The sequence below is a fragment of the Chelonoidis abingdonii genome, chromosome 1 (assembly GCF_003597395.2).
Source record: "Chelonoidis abingdonii isolate Lonesome George chromosome 1, CheloAbing_2.0, whole genome shotgun sequence".
Lineage (NCBI taxonomy): Eukaryota > Metazoa > Chordata > Testudines > Testudinidae > Chelonoidis > Chelonoidis abingdonii.
This window is the reverse complement of record NC_133769.1, coordinates 213,798,004-213,822,780: the sequence shown is the minus strand read 5'-3', so window position 1 is coordinate 213,822,780 and position 24,777 is coordinate 213,798,004. Positions and strand designations below refer to the sequence as shown.

The 24,777-nt window shown below is 40.4% G+C and overlaps 1 protein-coding gene across 13 annotated transcripts in view; it reads right to left on the bottom strand.

The window, feature by feature from the left end:
• CASK (calcium/calmodulin dependent serine protein kinase) overlaps positions 1 to 24,777 on the bottom strand; it is a 442,447-nt gene that overhangs the window by 144,209 nt on the left and 273,461 nt on the right. For 12 of the 13 annotated variants that reach the window (XM_032806527.2, XM_032806492.2, XM_032806483.2 and 9 more), the window contains 4 exons: positions 17,513 to 17,615; positions 6,105 to 6,280; positions 4,341 to 4,463; positions 2,013 to 2,096 (listed from right to left, as the gene is read on the bottom strand). In XM_032806527.2, the coding sequence (XP_032662418.1) occupies positions 2,013 to 2,096; positions 4,341 to 4,463; positions 6,105 to 6,280; positions 17,513 to 17,615 (486 nt within the window). Of the gene's footprint in view, positions 1 to 2,012; positions 2,097 to 4,340; positions 4,464 to 6,104; positions 6,281 to 11,753; positions 11,846 to 17,512; positions 17,616 to 24,777 lie in introns of those variants that run through there. The other variant, XM_032806574.2, reaches the window with a different exon arrangement.

The following is a 24,777-nucleotide window of genomic DNA, read 5'->3' as shown; positions in this document are numbered from 1 at the left end:
CGAGGTTATTCGCGACCATTTCCCACAGAAGACAGACAAATGGTTGCCTAACACAAACTTTATTAGCAGGGGGGTTTCCATGGCAACTGCCTTGGTGCCCCTCTGCAAATAGTCAAAACTGCCTCTTTCCCTGCCTCTTACCCTTAGAGGGCCCAGGCTGTGAGGCAGAGTGGGACTGTCATTGAGGCCGGTGCTTTTGGTCTCTCGGCCTCTTGTAAGGGGGCTCATATCTGCTCTGCGCAGGGTGAGCTGACGTCTGAGGTTTGGCCTTGTCCTTGGCCGGAGGGACATAGAGGCCCAAGGTTTGCAGGGTAGTACAAGAGTCTTTCATCCCGTGCAGCCTGGCGTCCATCTGCTCGGCGAACAGGGCCTTCCTGTTGAACGGCAGGTCCTGCATGAGGGACTGGATCGCCACCGAAAGCCCTGACAGGAGGAGCCACGATGCCCGGCGCATGGAGATCACGGAGGCCATTGACCGAGCCACCGTATCCACCACGTCCAATGCTGCCTGCAGGGCTGCTTTGGCTGCCTTCATACACCAATGTCTTAAAGTCCTTCCTATCTGGCTCTGGGGGGGGACAGACCGAAGGCTGCCCAACATGGGACCAGCCTCTTCCCCACTCTTCTCTCGGCACCGTTGCGAAGTCGAGCTCTTCCTTTGCTTCTTGGAAGGGGTGTGGTGCCGACTAGGAGAAGGCGGCTATGCTGCGCACCGACGATGCGGTGCCTCACACTGAGTCCGCTCAGTGTACCGGGGTTGGAGCCAATGCCGATTCTGTGAGGAGAGTGCACAGTCTGATATCCCTCTCCTTCGTAGTTCACAGCTTAAAAGACCTGCAGATCTTGCAGCGTTCACTCACGTGAGTTTCGCCCAAGCAGCAGAGACACTCAGCATGCAGATCATTCCTGGGCATGGAATGGCGATAGGAGTCGCACAACTTGAAGCCTGGGGCCCGGGGCATGCCCCGGGGCCCACTCTAACAACTGAAAAACTACTTCCTACAAGCTACTAACAACTAGCTAAAGGTACCACTAAGATCAACTGGAAAGGCTGCAGCAGAGCTGGAGCAAGAAGTTCTGACGCATCTTCACTGGCGGCAAGAAGGAACTGAGGGTGGGGGAAGTGTGTGGCTCCCCTTATAGCGCAATATAGAGGTGCCACTCCAGGGGTCGCAGTGGTGTTCCCCCTCTACGGGTACTGCTAAGGGAAAAACTTCCGGCACCAGTGCATGTGGCACGCATGCATGACTACTGTGGAATACACATGAGCAAGCACTCGAAGAAGACGACTTTCATAAAGAAATCCTATTTCTGCGGCTTGAGATATTTGCCTCATATTTCAACTAATAGTACATTTGGTTTGAGGTTGTCCCAAAATCTCATTTAGGTCAATGCATGACAAGACAATCTAAATAAGACATCTTATATTCAAGATAATTAATCAATGATCATTAGGTTAATTAAGATTCCTGACCTCATAATTCTAGATATTTCAGACTATAAACACACACTTTTTAAATGAAACCAAGAGACTAAAATGGAGAGGACTAGTGTCTGCAGCATGACAGCAGCAAACTAATCCACTCTAAATATCTATTTCAACTTTAAATCTTTAATATTTTAAAAAATACACAGAACTCTTGACTCGTATTAAAAGAAGTCTATATGGTAATGCAGACCAGAAGGGTGTAAATAGTATAGCACTCTATAGTGTGGTGCTCTAACTGCCCTGTGCAGATCCCACTGATGGGCTCTAAAAGGTTTCTAGTGCACGTGTTTGGGACTAGGTATCTTGTAGACCATGTCAGCAGAGTCTATAAGTGGCAGTTAGTAGAGCGCTCTAAAGTGTTGCGCTCTATTTACACCTTCCTGGTGTGCCCTGTCGCACCATATAAACAAGCCCTATGACACTCAATATGAAAGTTCTTTCACATAGAATTAAGTACTAAAGAAAACCATACAAAATTTAAGGTAATGCAATTATATCTGTCTTAATGTCAGATTCCTTTTACCTTTAGTTTCCTTCTTGCATTGAATTTCCTCAGTTGCTCTACTGTTTCTGGAAGATGAATCTTGTATGCATAGCGATCCCTCTCCTACAATTAAAAAAAAAAAACACTCAAACTTCACTCTGACAAAAAACATTAAAAATTGGCCAGGATATGCATTAGATACTAAATTATCACACAGCAAGTTAAGATTTGATTACATTCATGTAAACCAGGGGTCGGCAACCTTCGGCACGCAGCCCATCAGGATAATCCGCTGGTGGGCTGCGAGACATTTTGTTCACTCCTGTGCCGCTTCCTGCAGCTCCCACTGGCTGGGAATGGCGAAGTGTGGCCACTGGGAGCTGCACAGGGCCGTGTCTGCAAATGATCAACGTAAACAAAATCTTTTGCGGCCCGACTGCGGATTACCCTGATGGGCCATTTGCCAAAGGTTGCTGACCCCGGATGTAAACATCAAGGAAATTTCTTATAGAAATCAAGACGGTTGGATTGGGAGAAAGATAGGTGATGTGTTGTCACTTCCTGTGGCTGAAATCTTTTGTCAGTTGGTAGAACATTAATGGAACAACTCTGTAAATTGCTGGGTAAGAGTTTTTCCTAAATTGGCAAATTACAAAAGAAGTTGAGTTAAATAACATGGAACCCCCAATGTGAGCTGCTTCACTTAAGCTGCAACAAAGAGAAAACACACAATATGAAAAAATTATGCAGTCTATTCAATACTGGAGATTATAACTCCTAAAAGGCAGTGTCTTAAAAATACATATCTGATGCAAAGTCAGAAATAATGCAATTATTGGAGGTATGTTTGCTGCTCCCCATTCTTGTTAACAACATTCTTAAACACATATCACAATTTGTATACTTGAGTATCTAATCAATTTAAAGCCATTAAATTGTATTTATTACTGATAGGAGAGGAGAGACAATCTTATCGATCTCTTTCAGTTTTAAGATTAATTGGTTAAAATTTTAGTACACTACAGTAGCTTTAAGATGTTGGTCATTTCAACATTTAAATACACAAATAACTATATCAGTATTAACTGATCATATTAAAATGGCTTGTGTAACTGCAGACTCTTCTTCATTACTATTAAGTTATCAAAGAATATTTGAATATATCACCATATGATATTACACTTCAGCATTAATATAAGGAAAACAGATGTAGTGGCTCTGTAAAACATTAATTAAAAAATATACTCTGGAGAGCCATATGATAGACAGCATCATCTACCACAAATGACATTCACTACCACATCCATATTAATAATCTGCGTATATCGCATGCTGTCAATGACTCATGGCTGTGTGGGGTTAATGAAATTTTGACTCAGGAAAGGAAGGCTGAGTTTAGCTTAGCAAGGCAGATATATGAGAAGACTGAATTAGGGAATGCCAATAGCTACTTCAGGATTATGCTGACAAGTATCTATTACAAACTCAATTTTGCTGCTTCTCACCTGGCCAACCCTCCCACCTGACTTTAAGTTCACAAAATAAAGTTATATCAGCCTCAAAATGCACAGGTTAGCACTAAGTAGGGCCAAGGATACATTTTTCTGCCAAATTTGCAGGGATTTGGACAATAAAGCTCCTCAGTTATGACACCCTAATGACAGAGGCATTCACTAGAGTTAAAAAAGTCTAGCTTTCCTTTGGCCACACTACAGAAAACAAAACACAAAATAGAAAGCAAGAGAGAAATAAAACTTTGTTAACCAGATTCTAACTAATATCAATGTCCAGAACCAGAATTTATTAACTTCTGAATGCGGAATACTACTTTGGACCTCCAGCTCTGGCAAGTTTAACATAGGACATCCTAGGGACTACTGGAGAGCTCTGCTTACATTCTCCCCAAGCTCCCACCTTCCTTTTTAGAAATAGGCTTCAAAATGTAACCCCTATCACTAGCAAGGTTTCTCAGTAGAAAAACATCTATTTTTATATCAGACGGTTGATAAAAGCAGCTGCTGAGCCTTCTCAGGTCACCTGCAGGGGAAGGAGGAAGGGAAGGAAGATAAAGCTTCTAAAATTCACATGGGATTCTATTATCTGGACTCCAGGAGGGCCATAGGAAGAAGTGGGAATACTCCCCAAATCATCTTCTACACAGCACTACTCTACATTCTACAGTCCTGTTGAGGCACATATGGGGGTTCAATTCTGCAAGGTGTCGAACACTCGGACCCCAATCCAGTAAAGCTCTTAAGCACATCTAAATATGTTTGTAACTTGATGGCTAATCTAAAGAGCAAAAAACCAACTTCACGTTTTTAAGGATATGAACTTTTGAGATGTTATGTTGTTGGCTTTATTTACCTTCAGCCAAGGATGATTCAGGGCCTCATAAACTGTTATCCTTTCAGCTGGGTCCAGCATAAGCATGCGGCGTACCAGATCTTTGGCACTTTCAGAGATATGGCTCCATTGCCTGGGATTCATCTGATTGTAAGTGAAGAAAAAAAATTAAAGCAAGTGACAGAGTACAACAATTATAGGATAGTTATTCTGTACAATGAGCAACTAAGGTATAAGGACAGGTGACACTGGCACTACTGTCAATATTTTATTACTATGAATGTACACATAAGACTTGTGCACTATTAAAAATATAGATATATGTTAGTATGTGAAAACTAAAACATTACGTACAGTGCTTGATGATTATACAACTGATAATATGGTACCCATTTTTCCACCTACTTTTTTGCATATAATATTCCCTACAGATCAAATTCACTGTTCCCTGCACAAAGCAAAAGTAATCAGGCTTTGTCTGTGGAAATGAAATAGATGGAGGGACAAGTTTATGAGCTGCAGTGCAGTCACTCTACACCACAGTGAAATGTTGAGCTGCTGGATCTGAATAAGAGGGAAATCAGTGGAGTTCCATGACTCCTCCCACACTGTGGATCTTAGGAATGCTGAGGACCTTGTGGACAACTGCTTCTTCCACAAGGCCAGTGTAAGGTTTAAAGGTTTCAGGAAACCTTTCTATATTACCTTGCAAGGGTAAGATTTCATCCAGAACCACTGAGACAAACAAATGTACACTTTGATGCCAATTTTAGAATCAGTTTCAGAGTAGAACCACACTAAGCAAGCAACAACATACAAGGCGATGTATAGTTTAATCACACATTTCAAGTGTGATCAGTTTTGTGCCTTCAGCTGTTCAAGAAGATGATTACCAATAAAGGCACACTCAATTAAGCATCTTACTGTTGTTCTAAAGCACTTTTTTCCCCTGAGGCTCTCAGCTGCAGAGTAGACATACCCTGGTTAATTAATACAAAGAATACTACATATTATAGGACTATCAAACTTTAGCAAGATTTTGGGCAATATTCTTACCACTTTGCTAATGTACTAAAGGTGTGATTTTGATGTATGCAAAGAAGAAATGAAATGAAAGGGCTTTAGCTCCTTCCTCATAATGACTCCATGATGTCGGAAAGTGTTATGAAACAAGTTTGTCCTCATACACTGTAGTTTGTTATGAATTACAAATAGCTCCTTAGTAAGTAATCAGTAATTTCATAGCTTACTACACAGTGTAATAAGACAAAAGTATGATATCATTTGTATACTAAAATAATCACAAATATTTTTACTAAATTAATGAGATCATTCTTTAGCTATCACATTTAGCATTTAGAACGTGAAGTTTTATAAAATGGATGAATACATATAAGAGTTTATGTATATATCACAGTCATACAGATAACACAGAACATCTAGTACATACTGAGGCCCTAATCACAAAAACATTTATGTATGGAAGTAGTCTCCCTGAACTCATTGTAAGATCAGGGTCCAATTTTGATGTTACTTTAGCTGCTTAATCTAGATAAATGATATGGTAATCTAAATGCCAGAGACTGTTAAACACATACACCACGGAAAAATGGATCAATAATGATATAGGTATCTCTATTCGCACATACAGAGCTGTTTGTCTTGTGGAATTTTGCAAATTTCAGTCAGGCTAATTAGCAGCCAAAACATAGAAAGCAACTTCCAGAATTTTTTACAGCAGTGTTTTACCTCAGTGAAAAAGTAATCATGCACACTGTCATTTACCTTATATTTTCCTTTAATAATGCCTTCAAATAATCTTTCCTTGGTTCCATAAAAAGGCAAACAACCACTTAGTAGAATAAAAAGGATCACTCCACAACCCCAAACATCTACAGGCTTCCCATAGGGTTCTCTTTTTACTACTTCTGGGGCCATAAAATGAGGTGTTCCTACACGTCCTAAATGGAAATACAAACAAAACTGAGTAAAGTGGTGTGTTTCAAACATGAAAATAAAAGTGAATAGGAAAGAAATTAATCTGCATTAAACTGAAACAAACAGTTTTAATGGAAAGTTTTATTCACAGATTAAACTTTTTTTTAAAGACAATATTTTCCTTTTCTACATTTAGTATTTGTGAAATGCGTCAGGATGGAGTAATCACTAATTTCTCCACTCCTTGGTTTACCCATCAATAAATTGGGTAAAATATTTACCTACCTTATTGTCATGTAATTAAAGATTATTTAAAAAAGCTCTGAGATCCTTGGGTGAACTGTGCTGTATAACAAGTATTTGACAGCCATGGAGAGCAAGGCTCTTTATTTATCCACAGAACAGGTACAACGTAATATTGTTCCCACCTAAATACTTTACCAAAGTTTCTTAACTTTGAACTATAGGAGTCACCTCTAGAGCTGAGATGGCTGTTCAGGCTCCATGTCCTTGGCCTTTTCACTGAAGGATATCAAACAGTGCCTACTGTTTTTGTCATGTGAACACTATCCTTGAAGAATTATATTGACAACACAAACTCACACCAGATGCTAATGTTTTGGGGGCAGGTTTTGAACTAGTCATTAAACAGAAGACCATGCAAACAACTATTTTTATGATCAATGACCTTGAACTTTCAAGGGAGTAAAAACAAGCTTTTTTTTTTTAGTATTACTTTTGCTCAATTACTAACTGACAAGTTAAACTGAACAAATATAATAAAATTCATTTTATCGCCCTCTATACATTCACCCCCAAATGGTCCCTGTTGGAAAGGAACTACAGAAGAATTGCAAATGCAAATGTAATTTTCCAGCAATAGGAGCTTTGTCTGTACTACATGAGCAGCCTTAGGACTTCACAGTCACTGATGGTAACTTCTAGGGAAAATCATGACTCTGGCTAACACCTGCTACCACCATCACTAGATCTATCATCATTTATGCGCCCAGACTTGACAATGGTACTGCCCAAAAGCCTGAGTCAGATGAAAAGATGCTCTCTGCCCTACAGGGATTACAACCTAAAGGACTCAACTACTGTCACCATTTAATGCTACCACTATTCAAAGTTGCATTGCAAAAAGACTTCTGCTGGACTGCTTTTTCCTGGGCACCACAAGACAACAAAATATCTGGAATATGCGTTAACTTGGTTGTACAATTTTATAGTTACAAATCTGACAACTATCTGGCAATAACTTGTTCAGTGCAGGTCATCCTTCCTCTGTAATCCGTCTATCTGGTGGTGGAGGGTTGCTCTTGCTCCCTGTAATCTGGTCCCAGCACCACGGGTAGGACTTCGCCACTCTCCTTTTGTATGAGGGCTAAAGGGGTGGGGAAGAGGGGATTGTTTCCTCACTATTTCAGATGTGAGGAACCCCAACCCATTCCCCACCTTCTATAAATGCCTTCTTCTAATCCATTTCCAATTCTGATTCATCAGGGAACTGAATGATTACCTGCACTGGGCATGTGCCAATTTGTAATGAAATTAATTTAACAATTTAACCTATTCACCAGGTCCCCAGGGTGATGAGAGAAAGGTGAAAAAAACTCACCTTGCCCAGGCCAATGTGGTAGTGAGGGAAAAATTCAATTATGAACCCCAAAAAGGAGACTAGTGCACACAACAAAGCCCAGAAACTGAGTCCGACTCTAATCCCAATGGGAGGGAGAAGGGAAGCTTCACTCCCAGTGCAGACTGGTGCCTCAGGACAGGAGGAAAAGGCTTTTAAACCCTCCCTTGAGGTACCTGGGAGCCGAAAGACTTAACCTGCATCCATCTGCAAAACCAATCAGCAACAGAACCCACATCCTCTAGACCACAAGGAGGGGAGCCACCCCACCTCTGAGGCGGGGCATTTATGGAGTCAAAGATTACCAAGTTGCTTAGGATCATATGTTTTTTTCCCTCGAGTGCCTACAGATCCAGGTAGAGGATATCAATGCTAGTAGTAACCTGCTTATAGGAGAGTCTCCTTCAGCTTAATGGTAGAGCTACTTGGATGAGGAGGGTACCTACCTGTAACTGGAGGTTCTTCGAGATTTGTGGTCCCTATCTATAGGCCACTGAGAGCTTTATGCATGTGCACCATGTGTCCTGAGCCAAAGAATTTGAAAATAGTGTCCACTGATTCATGCATGCTCCCTGACTCATGGTTTCGTCCAAGGTGATGAAGTGTGGGTCAGATTGACTGCACCTCCAATTCCTTCACCACCACAAATCCAGAGGGAAAGGAGGGCGGGAAGTGGAAACAGATAGAAGAACCTCTAGTTACAGTAAGTAACCTCCTCCTCTTCTTCGAGCCTTCGACTTTGTGCCCCCATTTGTTGATGTAGCCAACAGTCGTGGTGTTGTCTGACATGATGAGAATACGAAGCCCAGGAGGAATAGGCTAGTCCAGGCCATGACTAAAGGATTCTTGGCTACGTGAATTATGAGTTCTAGCGAAATCGGGAACCTGTCCCCTGGTTGGTAGGCTCGTGATCTGACTGAGTTGATGGTGGCCCCTATAAAGTCTAGGCATTGTCTGGGGTTTTTTGGTCCGTTTTTGACATTGATACTGACTCTGAGGGGAGAAAGGAGGTTGAACAACATGGAAGTTAAAAGATGCAGCCTGACTTTTTGTCTCATTTTGTTTTAGGTTAAATAAAGTCAATTCATTTGTATAGTCTCAATATGAAACCTCATCTTTTGTGTTTCTTTAATTATAACCTCATAAAAATATTCAACAGTATCTTGCAATTACAAGAAAGTATTAGTATATATTCTTTCAGCATTTTTTCCACTTAATCAAACAATATATTTAAGTTTATTAGTGGTTAACTTAAAAAATTTACAGAATATTTATACATTCTGATCAATACACTTAGCAATACAAAGAGAAAAGAAAAAAAAAGAAGACCAACACCTGAAATTATTATCTAGAAACATTCTGAGTATGGACTTGAAACTGATGTACTAATCAGTTTCCTTATTTTTTCTAAAGGAAGTGTTACAAGGCTCGGGTAACAGTTTCTAAATGGCCCTCCTTCTCTTCCTAATTATAGTTAGCGTGTACAAAAAATACACAGCTACTGCATAACAACAAACAAGACAAATATAGAACAAATGTAAAACTTTATAGTTGTCAGAACTGCAGCTGCAACCATGGTATGCAAAGGTTTTTTTAAGTGCAGAACCCACCCATTTTGCTAATATTAATTTCAGTATTAACAAGTGACTTCAAATGAAGTTATGAGCTTTCAGCATAGGCAGTAGTAGTCAAGTAGTAGACAAGTAGTCAAACTTACTGGGTTTTATTCCCTACTTTGTTTTCTCTGACTTGCTATGTGGCCTTGTACAAAGCTCAATGTCTCAGTTTCCTCATCTTCACAATGGGCACATCAGTAATTCCCCATTATACAGGGATATTGTGAACGATTTTGTTCAGCACTTTAAGGTAACTGGATGAAAGATGTTAGGTAAGTACTATGTACTTACATAAAACAGAAAGAAAAAGGTTTTCATTGAAATAGGAGCTACATCAACTAATTTTAGAACTTGACAGAAAAGACTGCATCCTTGAGCAGCTCATAAAATTGACTATTGTAGCAGCTCATGTCATAGCTGAGCTGAAAACGAACCTGGCAAAGAGCAGCCAGGAGAAAGCCCCCAGTGCAAATAACAAATCTCTTTATTTGTTTCAGCAAACTGTTTTGGTTGAAGAGCCTTCAAGAATCTAGGGACCCTGTTTTAGGATTATCTACTTCACCCTGTACTTAAGAACACACACAAAACAAATGGCAACCTGATTGACTGTGACATTTAAGCTGGATGGCAGGAAAAAAATAACATGAATTTTAGCAACTCTATGTAGAGTTAAAATTGTGTGTGTGGAGCAACTTGCATTTCCCCCGTGAGGCTACAATTGTTCTTGTCCTTATCAGAAAAGGAAATGAAACTAATGAGGTTATGTTTCAAAAGTTAGGTCTTCCACATTGCCTCACAGTGTTGCTGCTATGTCAGCAAAGCAGATTTAAAAAACTGTATACCATGCAAAACACCTTTTAAAGTTGAAACTTCAAAGGTTATGTGCTGAATGTCCTAAAAAGGGCAAAGGACACTTCAATACATTTATGATATTTGCTAACTTCTTTTTTTCAAGTCAGCAAGGTGCTACCCTCCCCCCATTTTTAATGTGGTAAAATGCTGCAACTCCTTTTCTGGTGATGTCACACCTATAGTTTACATTTAATAGCTCTGGAGAAAGAAGGTTGCCTAGTTAGTAAACAAGTTCCTTTCCAAATATCACATCTTTAAATAAAATAATTTCTGGTTTTATAGACTCCAATATAGAAGGATTTTTTTCCAATAAAACAATCTTCACAGTAGGGTCCCTCCTGTTTCCTCTCTAAATGAAACAGTCTCTTAGGCCCTCGGGAGTCCTTGTTCCTTTGTAGACACCAGATAACTCTCTTTCTTCCTTCTGCTGCACAAGGAACTCTTTCATTCAATAACTAGGCTGAGCCCTCCCTCCATTTTTTCCCAATGAATTGATGTAAATGTAAGAAAAACACGGTATTTAATTTATTTTCTATTATTCCTTACATCCAGGAAATAAATATAAGAAAATGGTTTTTTTTAAATTTTTTAAAACAATTATAAAAAAGAAGAATGTAAGGAGTTCTCAGTGCCTTGATATATAAATAACCTGGTAACCCTAAAGGTTAGTTGTGCTATACATAACTTAGTTGATATTTAATGCAAGCAAGTCTATGGAGACCCCTTTACTCAGACAAAAGAATGAAACTGCAGTTTGGACTGCTATTAAAAAGACACTAAACTAGCAAAAACACCACTTTAGAACATTAGTACTGAGATCAAAGTGAGGAAATTCAGAATTATGGCTTCCCTGTAAAGTCCATGATATTAGAGCATAGATGACATAATTTTTAATCAGAGTGTTCCATGACAGTTCGCAGCATTTACCAACCTTACCACTAAGAAAATATTTGGGGGCCTGGATGATCTGGAAGACTATAATGGGTAACATAACTTTGCGCTTCTAGGTCACACTCTAATTTGATCTAGATCAAATCAGATCAGTAACTGAAGGTCATTACCATCTGAAGGCTCTTCAGTGGCATGTGCTGAATATGATGGCAGTCTGTCCAATCTCTGTTGACAAATGTCCACATCACAAAATGATCTTATGTTGCCTGTTTCAGCAAAGAATGCAAAGTCTGAATAGATATAGAGACTTATGCCTTCTCACCATTACAGGGGACCCTTCCAGATCAATCAGTTCTGAGACACATTACAATGTAGTGTGAGGAAGCTTGCCCAATTGATAATTTTGCTTTGTGTTCTGTGGATAAACAGAGAGCTTCAGTCTCCAGTGTTGCCAATCTTAAAACCATTCACAAGTGCCAAAGATAAATTTTGACTTACCTTTGATCATTTAGTTTCTATGATTCTTCCATATTATTCCAGACAATAGGGTTATGCTTTCCACAAGAAGAGTATACATAGAGACCCAATCAGATTTTGTCATCCCTAAGGCAGGGGACTGATGACCAAGACACCAGTAGGAGATTCTTTCAACACCAGTAGTGTCTGAACGATGTATAAGGGAACAACTGGAACAAATAATTTTTAGGGAAAAAAAATGTGAGGTACTAACAAACATCACCATCCGACCTCTCATAATAGAGTAAAATGTTTTTAAATTAAGGATTTCCAAAAAGAGTGGGATGTCTAGAATAATGTGGATGGAATAAAGGAATCACAGACTAGATCAGATAGGTTAAATTTTACTACCTCTAATTCCTTTCCACATTATTCCAGACAACAGAAACTTTTAAAGCAGGTGTGAGGGAGATGACTAGATAATGAAAAAAAAATACTTTTCAATTTCAGTAAAGACTACTGCTTGAAGAAACCTTATTTTGAAAGATGTATCTCTAGACTAGATATCTAGATTGTAAGGTCCAGAAAATGTATAAAAGCAAAGACCACATGGTATCCAGATAAGTTACAACAATTGATGCACGGGCCTTCCTTGCCTACAAAACTGCTATAGAGGAAGTAGACTGATCCTTAATTAATTCATGAATAGACTTTTGTTTAGCCACACAGGTCTGCCAAATGCACTTTGAAATCCACCTAGATGCAGAAATGAGTTTTTGACAACTTGTATCTTTTGAATAAAATGAAGTCTGTCAGAGTCAAAGCACTGTCAAAGTAAATTTTTATTTTCCTCCTAAAATCTAGTTTACGTAGGCTTCTCCCCATACAGTGGGTTAACGTACTATCTAAGTGAAAAGAAGAAAATTTTGGGAATAAATGAAGGAATTGTGTGTTTACAATACTAACTTGTCCTTAGAAAATGTAAGGAACAGCGTGCCACATAATCTGAACATTATAATGTAGAGCAAATGGCTACTAAAAATCTAGTCTGTATGGAACTAAAATAAAATATTCTGAAATGTCTAGCAAGTTAATGTAGAGCATTTAGCCCCACCAAGAATATAATTACATATGGATGGGAAGCCATCAATATTCATGACTTCTCAGACTGTCCCAAAAGCCACAGTCTGATCTTCTGCAAACTATATGATAGTCTCTTACTCAGCCATTTTGGTCAGAATTCTAGAATGCTGGCTAGTGAAGCACCAAGAGAACTGACTTTTTGCATATTACCCTATGCAGAGAAAACATCCTATTCTCTAGTAAGATGAAGCTGATTTTTTTGATCTATGAGGATATTACATGATCCTGGGGGAAGCTCTCTTAGGTAACTAATATTTAGCAGTTATGCCTTGAACAAAATCAGTGCTGGACTGGGATGGCACAACTGGCCTTGAAGATTGTTTCCTAGTAACAAAGTGAATGGAATTGTTATCCAGATGAACACTGAGTTTTAAGACCTCTGTAGCCAGTGCAGAACCACCAATATGTTTATCTTCTTTGTACTTATCTATTTTTGTTAATAGTACTAGCTCAACCTCAGAGAAAATACATAAGCTAAGTGAAAAAAAATCACTGGCAGACTCAGTGCTTCTGTTCTGTCATACTTTTACCCCATACCCTCCTCGAAAGACCTGGGGACTTGACAGTCAAGACATGTTTTTATCTGATCTACAGTTACTGCTTCTGAAAACATACATCACTGAAAGTATTTTGAGAGACAACTCCAAAGAACTGACAATTATAATATTGAACACCTTTCCTAGAAAAGAAGCACAGATCACAAGGATGTGAGTTTACATCCATGTAACCACTAACTTGCTATGTTCCATCTGCCTCCTCTATCACACTGTAACCATGCAGATATGTTGAACTATTCCCAACATATTGACAGACATCTTCCTCTATGAAAGTAGCCTGCTATTCACAAAGTATGACAATCCATATGTATTCTCTATACAGAGAAAATTTTATCATGGTTTAATGTGAATTCAGAACACAATTCACCTTGCTTCTTCCCAATGGCACTAAAGGGAACACACTGGTATTTCCACATTCTTCTTTTTGGCCCAGTGCGAAATGAACTATGACTTCCATGTCCAAAAGATTTTGTACTGTGTCCTTAATGGTCAGACTCTTAAAAATAATCTCGGGTGACTTGGGAGTTGAATAAATTGCATAGCTGTGTTTCTAAAAATCCTTGAGTGAATTTTTTTGTTAATTATCTCCAGTACGCACTTGTCCAGTGTTAACATCCTCACAGGCTTTTATGTTAATGATGCTTTGTCAGCTTGAAAAGATGAATTAGCTGGATGAGGCTTCTCCAAACAAAGCAAAAGGGACTCTAACTTAAGAAGTGGAAGAATTTTGAGTGTGAAAGCCTGGCCTGATCTCAAGTACCTGGAAACTGAATTTACTGTCTTGACCAGTAGAATTACAGAATTGTTTTTAAAAAATCCTTTACAGTGGTACAAAGTTTCTTTTTGGTAATAGTATAGATTCAAGGCCTTACTAAAGTAAAAAATGATTCTTTCGAAAGCAAGCTTAATAGATTTTTGAGGAAATAACTGCTCTCTCCAATTGTGTTCTTCTGACTGACTGCAATTTGGGCTTGTCAGATACAGACATGTCACTGTAAAAAATGTAGAGAAAACAGGCACTTTCCCATGAAGAACTCAGATGTATATATTTATATATATATTTTAGAGAAATCACTGCAAAAATACCGATCTACATGTAAAATGAAGGGTTTTTGAACAATAGCTTGTCTACATGGGAAAATTTACTGGCAGAACTATACCAGTATAATTATACTGCTATACTTATTCTGGTATAGGGTAGTTTACACCAATGCAGTTACAGTGGTTTATCTTATACCACTTTCAAAGTGACAAAGTAAACTGGGGCTGTGTCTACACTGCCACTTTCAGCGCTAAAACTTTTGTCATTCAGAGGTGTGAAAAAAATACACCCCTGAGCGACAAAATTTTAGCGCTGAAAAGTGCCAGGCCAAATAGCTTGCTCAGGGTGTTTTTTTTAAAAAATCACTGGGGAAGAGCTCTCCTGGTGATAAAACGTGTCTATACTGCCTAAGTCACAGCACTGCCACGGCCGTGCTGTAATGTGGGCAGCGTAGACATACCCTGGAAAAAGGCACTCTTATCCCAGAATAAGGATGTCCACCTGGGGAGTTTTACTGGTATAATTATACTAGCATAGTTCTGTCAGTAAATTTCCTCATGTAGACAAGCATGCAGTATATATGGTACTGGTTTCTCCTGCTTCCCTATGGATTTGTGAATGTCAGTGAGCATCTAGCATCTGCAGCAATTCTGCCACTGCACATTTTTAAGATTTACTGAAGACCACTACAGGCCAGGAACACACAGAGTTTTTAAATTCAGCAGAATCAAGAAAGTGTGGGGACTGTACTGCCTAAGTCAACAATACTTAAAAAAAATTTGGCTGAAAAAAAACCAGCACATACATAGCATTCTGCAGCTGAGGAGAAATATAATTTGTAACTGTTTATGTGAAACAGAGTTAGTTTTTGAACTCAAGAAACTGCAACTTTCTATTTCAAAATTACATCTGTGACTGCAAACAGTTGGAACTGGTGATATGCTGCTGATAAATTCCCTGTTCTTCTATAAAGTCTCTAGCTCCCATAATTCATACAGCAGATTCCTGACAGATGAGGAGTGATGAAACTTTTTTTTAAAGTTACAAAACAAAACTTATTTACAGTACATAAAACTAGAAGAACAAATAGAGCTTATTGATGAGTGCTGACAGCATACTAAACTCTGAACAAATACGCAGGTAGATAATCTGCTCCCAGGAGATTACAGACAGCACAGTTCAGACCTATATGATATACAGTGGATGACGTAAGGTTGAAGAGAAGAATTCTTGCAGAAGTCACCCTTCCAAAATTTTGTGAAAAAGTATGCTTTAAGGAAAGATTTCTGGAGGAGGAAGAGGATTGTTTGCCAGACGTGAGGAATGTTGTTCAAATAATAACGAACAGGATGAAAGAGGGCATGAAGATGAGAGGAGAAAGATAAGGAGTCTCTTAAGGAGGGAAACTTGGGAGAAGTAGTACAAATAAGACTTGATACTATACATAGGTGTAGTGAAGTTTTGTAGGGTCTTGGAAGGTGAAGAAGAAGAAGAAGAAGAGGAGGAAGAGAAGCAGATTTGAGTTTGAAGCTGGTGGTGAGGGGATGCCAGCAAAAAAGCTAAATGTGGCAAACTATGACCAAGACATAGAGGAAGATTTTCACACTGGGGATTAAGGAGGCCAAATTTTAGAGAGGCTTCAAAACAGCCATGAACAGGATTTAAAAACAGTAGCAGCACAGGGAGAAGGAATGATAGGGGATGAAGATATCACACAGGGCTGAGTGCCTCAGTCACGGGTGGATAATAGAATTGTATATGGTGACAGAAAAGGGAAGGGCAAAAGAACCTTTGAGATAAATTCAGTTTTTGTCAGGTGGAGCTTGGGATAATGGTTGGATATCCAGGAGAAGATGTCTGAAGGAGCCAGGCATGTAAGACGAGCAGCACTGTAATGATAGCTGAAACAAAAGGAGTGGATAAAGTCACTCAGCAACAAAGGAGGAAAAGGAAAGAATCAAAACTAGAAACTCGAGAAATATCACTGAAAAAGGGGAAGAAGCAGAGATGCAGAAGAAGCTGCTGGAAAAGATAAAAACCCAGAGAGCATAAAGACATAAAAAGCTCAGGAAAAAAGCAGATGGAGCAGAAGGAAATAATTATCTTATTCAATAACAATGGCTCAGAAGGACAAGTACAGAGAAGAGGATCTCAGACACATCCAGAAGAGACTGATGGTTGTTGGTATCAGTGGTGTGTACAGAAGCCAGATTGCAACATCCATTCAAGCATTAGAGGAGAGAAAGTTGAGGCAGCACTTCAAGAAGCTTGGAGGTGAAGTGCAACTGCTCCCCTCTTGTAGAAAGAAAACCTAATGAAATCCTTGGCATCAATCCCCTACCCTGGCAATGAAGTCATCAGAAAACTGATTGGGTCTTCATCTGTGCAGGCTGAATATCGCATAACCCTATTGTCTGGAACAATATGGAAGGTAGCTAGAGGAAATAAAATTCACAGAAAAATGTAAGCATTCTGTCAGTAAATATATATGTATCAAGAAATAGACTCGAATGCAATACCCATACTACAGCATTATAATTTATAAAGATCCACAGGTTATAACTCATGTGACCACAATATGTGACAGGAAACTGTAGGTGTTATAACACCTGGGCAGAACAGAGCAACATTAAGGCTGCTATAGTAATCCTTAATTCAATTTCCTTGGCCTTAATTTCAATGTTAATGTCAGTTTTGTTTCTTTTTGTGTGTCAACTATGATGAAAGGACATACTGATATGGAAGAATTTCTGATTTTTTCAGTTGTAACTTGATCAAAGCAATTATACTTGTAATTTTTAAGGGAATTTCTCTTTATATTTACACAATAAATATAGGTATACTATTAATGAATTAATAATTTAGACTGATCAAGTATGTGTTTATAAAGTTCATAAAACCTTTAGTGCATGAGTTGCATACTAAAATGTTTGCAGAATTTTTAATTTGTAGAGCATGTTCCTCTTGGAAATGTACATTTTTAATGCTATAGCATTATACACACACCACACACACTCAGCATAAGGTTTTGAAGGCAAAACACAAAATTAAATTCTTACCTCCAGCTACTAGTCCAGACTCCCCTAACTGAATAGCTACCCCAAAACCACCAAGCTTTACGGGTGCTGAATTCTCCTTTGAAGCAAGTAGCACGCAGTGTGGCTGAAAAGAGAAAACCCAGCAGACATGATTATACCAAAAAAATCCAACCTGCTGAAGAACTGAAAATATCTTTGTAATATATCAAAAAGAAGCTTAAGTTTTTGTGTGTTGAATGGAGTCCACTTTGGCATCTTTTTACTTCTTCATTTCAAACTTTTATTTTGGTACAGCATAAGCACCTCACCCCTTGCTGGTTTTCCTCTGGTCTTGCCTTAACACAGCAAGGCCTCATCAGGGCTAGTCAGTGGTCACAGAGAACACAGCCTGAAGTCACGACAATATGAGAAATAAAACTTCATGAAAGTCTGCCAACTTTTTCAGCAGGATGTGGCTCCAGTTCTCCAGCAGAAACATCCCGTCTCTGTGAGACCATATGTTTCACATAAACAAAATAACCTTCTTTTGGAGCTCAAGCCCATCCCAACATAACCAGCACAAATTTCAACCTGCAAAAGGGAAGCAAGCTGCCTGTATGAGATATCTAGCAAATAGTGACCTTGGGGAAAAAATAAAAAAACAACTTAGGTGTTGACACGGATTCCCCATATGGCATTTGTGCTTCTACACTTCCACAATTCATACCAACAGTAATATTGAGATGGAAAATACAGGAATTAATACTATTATGCAACTATATTGGGGCAGGAGTTTAGGGAATCTTTGTGTATCAATGCAAAAAAAAATATTATATATACTGGATAGCGTAGTGGTTAAGAGCGCCGCCCTTTGATACGGGAGACCGCCCTTTGATACGGGAGACCGGGGTTCAAATCCCAGTTGGTACCCAACTTTCCAGTAGGGGTCCTTGGGCAAAAGACCCCCTAACGCTTCACCTGCCTACCTGAAATATGAGAGTGACACGAACTAGGAGAGTCATGCCGGCTCGGACGTCGCCCGGATTAACAAGGTCCGTGCCAGATGTTGAGGAACCAGGACAATCTGACGATAAGTGGGCTACTGGAACAAACCATTCATGGACGAGACAAGAGAACCTGGAATTGATGGAATGCTACTACAACAGTAGACCTAATGAGAGGGGATATATGAAACGTATGAGGGGACTGTGGATGGACAAAAGACCTACATCCACACTTACTGAGAAACAGCTAGTTACCCAACGCTTCAACATAGTAAAGAGGAAGCTGCTCTCACAGCTTGAGATAGACCAACTCCACATTACATCCCAGACTCAAGAAGACCTGGAAGAACAAGTGGATGTGCAGCCCACACCTGAAGCTGAAACTTCACTGCCACCTCCTCCATTGCAGAGCACAGCAGCTGATATGAGGCATAAGATCATGGAGAAACTAGCTACAGTCAATCCTCGAGACCGATTACCAAGGCTCAGTGGAGAAGTACCATCAGATAGTATGTTAGAAGATGCCAATAGAGCCCTTATGACAATCCCTACTACCACCATAACTCAAACCAATGAACTGGTATACGCTACAGCCTCTGTAATCCTGGAGATGCTTGGCTACACGATCAAGAAGAACAACAGTATGTACCCACCCTGGAAAATGAGGTTGGAGGATAAGATCAAGGCGACTCGGAGAGAAGTTAGTCAGCTGGTGGAACTACAGAAGGGTGTAGAGATTAAGGATAAGACTCGGCTACTGAAAAAATACAAGGGCCTGACTCCATCTGAAGCCCTAGAGACTGCTAAACAAAGGCTCACAGCACTGGCTACCAGGCTAAGGAGATACACTAGAGAAGCAGAGGCCAAAAAAGTAAATGCCCTGTTCTCCAAAGAACCATCCAAGGTGTACTCCCAACTGCAGTGCAACAACACAATAACAGCAGAGCCACCAGCAGCAGAAACTGAACAGTACTGGAAGAACATATGGGAGAAAGAGAAGACTCATAACACCAGTGCAAAGTGGCTGCAGGACCTGAGAACAGAGCACAGCAATCTCCCAGAACAGAAACCAGTCACCATCACAGTAGAAGACATCCAGCAGCGGGTCAAGAACATGAAGAGCTGGACAGCACCTGGACCAGACATGATCCACACCTACTGGCTAAAGAAACTAACAGCAGTGCATGAACGCCTAGCAGCACAGATGAACCAGCTGCTAGCAGCAGGCTCCCACCCAAACTGGCTAACACAAGGAAGGACAGTGCTGATCATGAAAGACCCCTGCAAGGGAACAGAACCATCCAACTACCGGCCAATAACCTGCCTCCCCACAACATGGAAAGTCCTATCAGGCATCATAGCCGCCAAGCTACAGGACCATATGGGCCAGTACATGAGCACAGCTCAGAAGGGCATTGGGAACAACACCAGAGGCTCAAAACACCAGTTGCTCATAGATAGAGCAGTCGCCCAAGACTCAAGGTCTAGACAGACCAATCTGAGCACAGCCTGGATTGACTACAGGAAAGCCTACGACTCAATGCCGCACACGTGGATCTGTGAATGTCTGGCGCTATACAAAGTCAACAGGACACTAAGGACCTTCCTCAAGAACTCAATGGGACTATGGAAGACAACACTAGAAGTCAACTCAAGGCAGCTTGCACAAGTGGCCATCAAGTGCGGCATATACCAAGGTGATGCACTGTCCCCGCTGCTGTTCTGCATAGGCTTAAACCCCCTCAGCCAGATAATCACAAGGACTGGATACGGGTACAGGTTCAGGAGTGGAACTACCATCAGCCACCTCCTCTACATGGATGACATCAAGCTGTATGCTAAGAATGAACGAGACATCGACTCGCTAATCCACCTGACGCGGATCTACAGTGAGGATATCGGGATGTCATTCGGACTGGAGAAGTGTGGCCGGATGGTAGTGAAGAGAGGGAAGGTAGTCAAGACTGATGGGGTGGAACTACCAGCGGGCCACATAGCAGACATACAGACCAGCTACAAGTACCTTGGCGTCCCACAGTCACATGGAAACCACGATGAGGAGGCAAGGAAGACAGCAACATCCAAGTATCACCAAAGGATAAGACAGGTCCTGAAGAGCCAGCTCAGTGGGAAGAACAAGATCCACGCCATCAATAGATACGCCCTGCCGGTCATCAGATACCCTGCCGGTATAGTGAGCTGGCCAAAGGAGGACATGGAGGCTGCCGATGTGAAGACCCGGAAGCTCCTCACAATGCACGGAGGTTTCCACCCCAAGTCCAACACCCAGAGACTGTATACCAGCCGGAAAGAAGGCGGGCGGGGCTTGGTGAGCGTCAAAGCCACTGTCCTGGATGAAACCCGGAACATCCAGGAGTACATCAGTAAGATGGCCCCCAAAGATGAGCTGCTGAGAGAATGCCTGAGGCAGCAGCAGACATGGGAGGAAGACCAAGCAGAAGAAGTGCCATGGCAAGACAAGACCCTGCATGGGATGTACCATCGACAGATAGCTGAGGTGGCTGACATTGGGAAATCCTACCAGTGGCTGGAAAGGGCTGGACTAAAAGACAGCACTGAGGCACTGATCATAGCAGCACAGGAACAGGCACTGAGCACCAGATCCATTGAAGCAGGGGTCTACCACACTAGAGAGGACCCAAGGTGCAGACTGTGCAGAGAGGCCTCAGAGACAGTCCAACACATAGTGGCAGGATGTAAGATGCAGGCAGGAACAGCATACACTGAACGGCACAACCAAGTGGCTGGCATTGTGTACAGGAACATCTGCACAGCGTATGGGCTAGACCCTCCCAAGACCAGATGGGAGATTCCACAGAAGGTTGTGGAGAATAGCAGGGCTAAGATTCTGTGGGACTTCCAGATCCAGACGGACAGGCAGGTACTGGCCAATCAACCAGACATCGTGGTAATAGACAAGGAGCAGAAGACAGCGGTGGTGATAGATATAGCAGTGCCAAGTGACAGCAACATCAGGAAGAAGGAATATGAGAAGCTGGAGAAGTACCAGGGCCTGAAAGAGGAACTAGAGAGGATGTGGAAAGTGAAGGCCAAAGTGGTCCCAGTGGTGGTAGGAGCACTCGGGGCTGTGACTCCTAAGCTGGGTGAGTGGCTCCAACAGATCCCAGGAACAACATCAGAGCTCTCTGTCCAGAAGAGTGCAGTGCTAGGAACAGCTAAGATACTGCGCAGAACCCTCAAACTCCCAGGCCTCTGGTAGAGGACCCGAGGTTGAGGAAGACACATACCACCCACAGGGGTGAGAGGGGAATTTTTTTTTTATATATGTGTGTATAGGCTTATATATATATATATATAGGCTGTTGATTAAAAAATTAATCACAATTAATCTGTTTAATGACACTGTTAAACAATAGAATATCAATTGAAATTTATTCATTTTGGATGTTTTTCTACATTTTCATATATATTATATTCTGTGTTACTGAAATTAAAGTGTGTATTTTTATTATAAATATTTGCACTGTAAAAATGATAAACAAAATGGTATTTTTCAATTCACCTCACACAAGTACTGTAGTGCAATGTCTTTGTCATGAAAGTGCACATTACAAATGTAGATTTTTTTTTTTTGTTACATAACTGCACTCAAGAATAAAACAATGTAAAACTTTGAGTGGACTTGTAGGCTCTAATCCTCCTTCTTGTTCAGCCAATCGCTAAGACAAACAAGTTTGTTTGCATTTACAGAAGATAATGCTGCCCTGTTCTTATTTACAATATCACCAGTAAGTGAGAATAGGCATTTTCATGGCACTTTTGTAGCTGGCATTGCAAGGTATTTACATGTCAGATATGCTGAACATTCGTATGCCCCTTCATGCTTCAGTAATTCTACATTTGTAAGCTCAAGTTTCATGATAAAGATACTGCACTACAATACTTGTATTAGGTGAATTGAAAAATACCATTTTTTTTGTTTTTTTGCAGTGCAAATACTTGTAATCAAAAATAAATATAAACTGAGCATAAGAACTACAAAATTCTTATTTGGAGTCTCCATTTTAATTGAAATTAATATATTTGAAAATGTAGAAAACATCAAAAATATTTAAATAAATGGTATTTTATTATTGTTTAACAGTGCGATGAATCGCAATTAATTTTTTTAATTGCTTGACAGACCATACACACACACACACATATATAACCTGCTATGGAACAGCAGCCAGGATTTAATTCATCTAGCTAAGTTTATTCCTGGGGGAATTCTGTGACATTGAGCAATGCAGAGTTTGCACAGAATTAATGTTCTGAGCAGAATTTTCTCCCCTGACACAGAAATGGGCTGCAGAGTTGCTGGCCACCACTAGGGAGCCACTGGATCCATCAGAGCTCAGCTCCCCAACAGAAGAAACAGCCAGTGGGAGGGGAAGGGAGCTAGAGGGTTCCTAGAAACTGCAGTTCCCCGCCCTGCAGAAAGGCGGCAACATGCAGGAAACTCTATATAAGCCTGGAACTCAGCATTAGGCTGTTTCTCCCTCAGGATCCCTGGGCTTTGAGAGGGTAGTGGATGCGTGTCTGGGCTGGGGGGCAGCCCTGCAGCTGAGCTATGGAGGGTAGGAGGTGTGGGTGTCTGACCCTCTGCCTGGGCTCTGGGAGGGGGCACAGAAGCATGAAGTGGTTCATCATGGGGTTTTTTTTAACTCTCTATTTCAGGAGGACCTTGTGTGTGTCTGTTTGTATTGTTACAAACATAGTTGCTGACAAGTATTTTGAAATAAATTACCTAAATAATTGAGTATCTGAGGGGTAGCCATGTTAGTCTGGATCTGTAAAAAGCAACAAAGAGTCCTCTGGAACCTTATAGATACAGATGTATCATAAGCTTTCGTGGCTGAATACCCACTTTGTCAGATGCATGTAATGGAAAGGAATTTCCATTACATGCGTCTGATGAAGTGGGTATTCACCCATGAAAGCTTATGCTCCAATACATCTGTTAGTCTATAAGGTGCCACAGGACTCTTTGTTGCTAAATAACTGAAACTGACATGATTATATGGTGTTATTTTGACAAATAAAATATGCAGAATTTTAAAATATTGTGCGCAGAATTTTTAATTGTTTGTTTCAGAATTCCCCCAGGAGTATAAATTGTTCCTCATGCACAATGAACCCTTGGAGCATTTTTTGCATCTCCTCACAACTGTCAAATCAATCATATTAAAGTTAGCATGTTTAACTGGGTCAATGTCACAACTACATATTGCTTTTTGGAGAATAATTTAAGTAGAAATTGAAAAACTGAAAGCTACTGATGAACAATGCCTGTATCCCTCCCCAGTCCCTTGGGTGATTTTGGGGTTTCCAGGAATGTATTGCCATATGTACTAGGACTTGCTCTCTAGCACCAAACTTCTGGAAAAAGTTAGAACTTGTAGAATAAATATCTGATAGGCTTAATTAACTTTAGTGCCACTGCCATTAACCTGCTGAAACCTCTGGCATAAATGGAACAGATCTGTTGAATAAGAGGACAGTTTGTTACACAGTCATTTCTATTGCTCCAGCTGTATTTTAATAAAAACTAACTATAGAGTATTTATCAGTCATCATATATGGTTACAAAGAACTTGAGCTCCTGAATCTGGAAGAATTGCTACACAACCTCCCAATATGCAAGGCTGAACACACTATGGATGAGTGGAACTATGGAAGAATCTACTTTGGCCAGAAACACATAAGGACTAATTACAACAATTTCTACTACAATAAAATATTCTGTTTAATTCAGGATCATATTAAAAGCAAAACACAAGTAGAAAACACCTTCTTCCATATCCCAGTTAATAATACTTCTCCAAGGAGTATCACCCTACATTTCCCAATCCCTTATCCCTGAGATGTGTTTCTATATCAGTATATGGTTAAGTTCTGTTAAGACGCAGTATAAACTATATTACAGCTTATTCACAAAAACCTTCCTTTGCGACAAAAAACCCATTAAACCAAATGAAGCTCTATGCTACCTTTGTGGTTTCCCAGTTCTGGAATCAGTGAAGGCCAGAAAACATCTTAGAGCAGCTTCAGGGATGTTCTAAGTTGTGCCTGACCACGGTCCCAAGAGGGCTGCTTTAGCAGCTGGGGATTGCTGGAGTGCAATGATACTGCAGACATGCCCTCTTATCCCTGGCTACAAAAACCACGTGTTGGAAGAATCTCCAGACAGCTTGTTAAATGACCATTCCAGCTTTTTGGCATTGGAGCAGCAAAAAGGAGCCATATTGGCAGAGAATATGAAGCACTCTCTCATAAAGT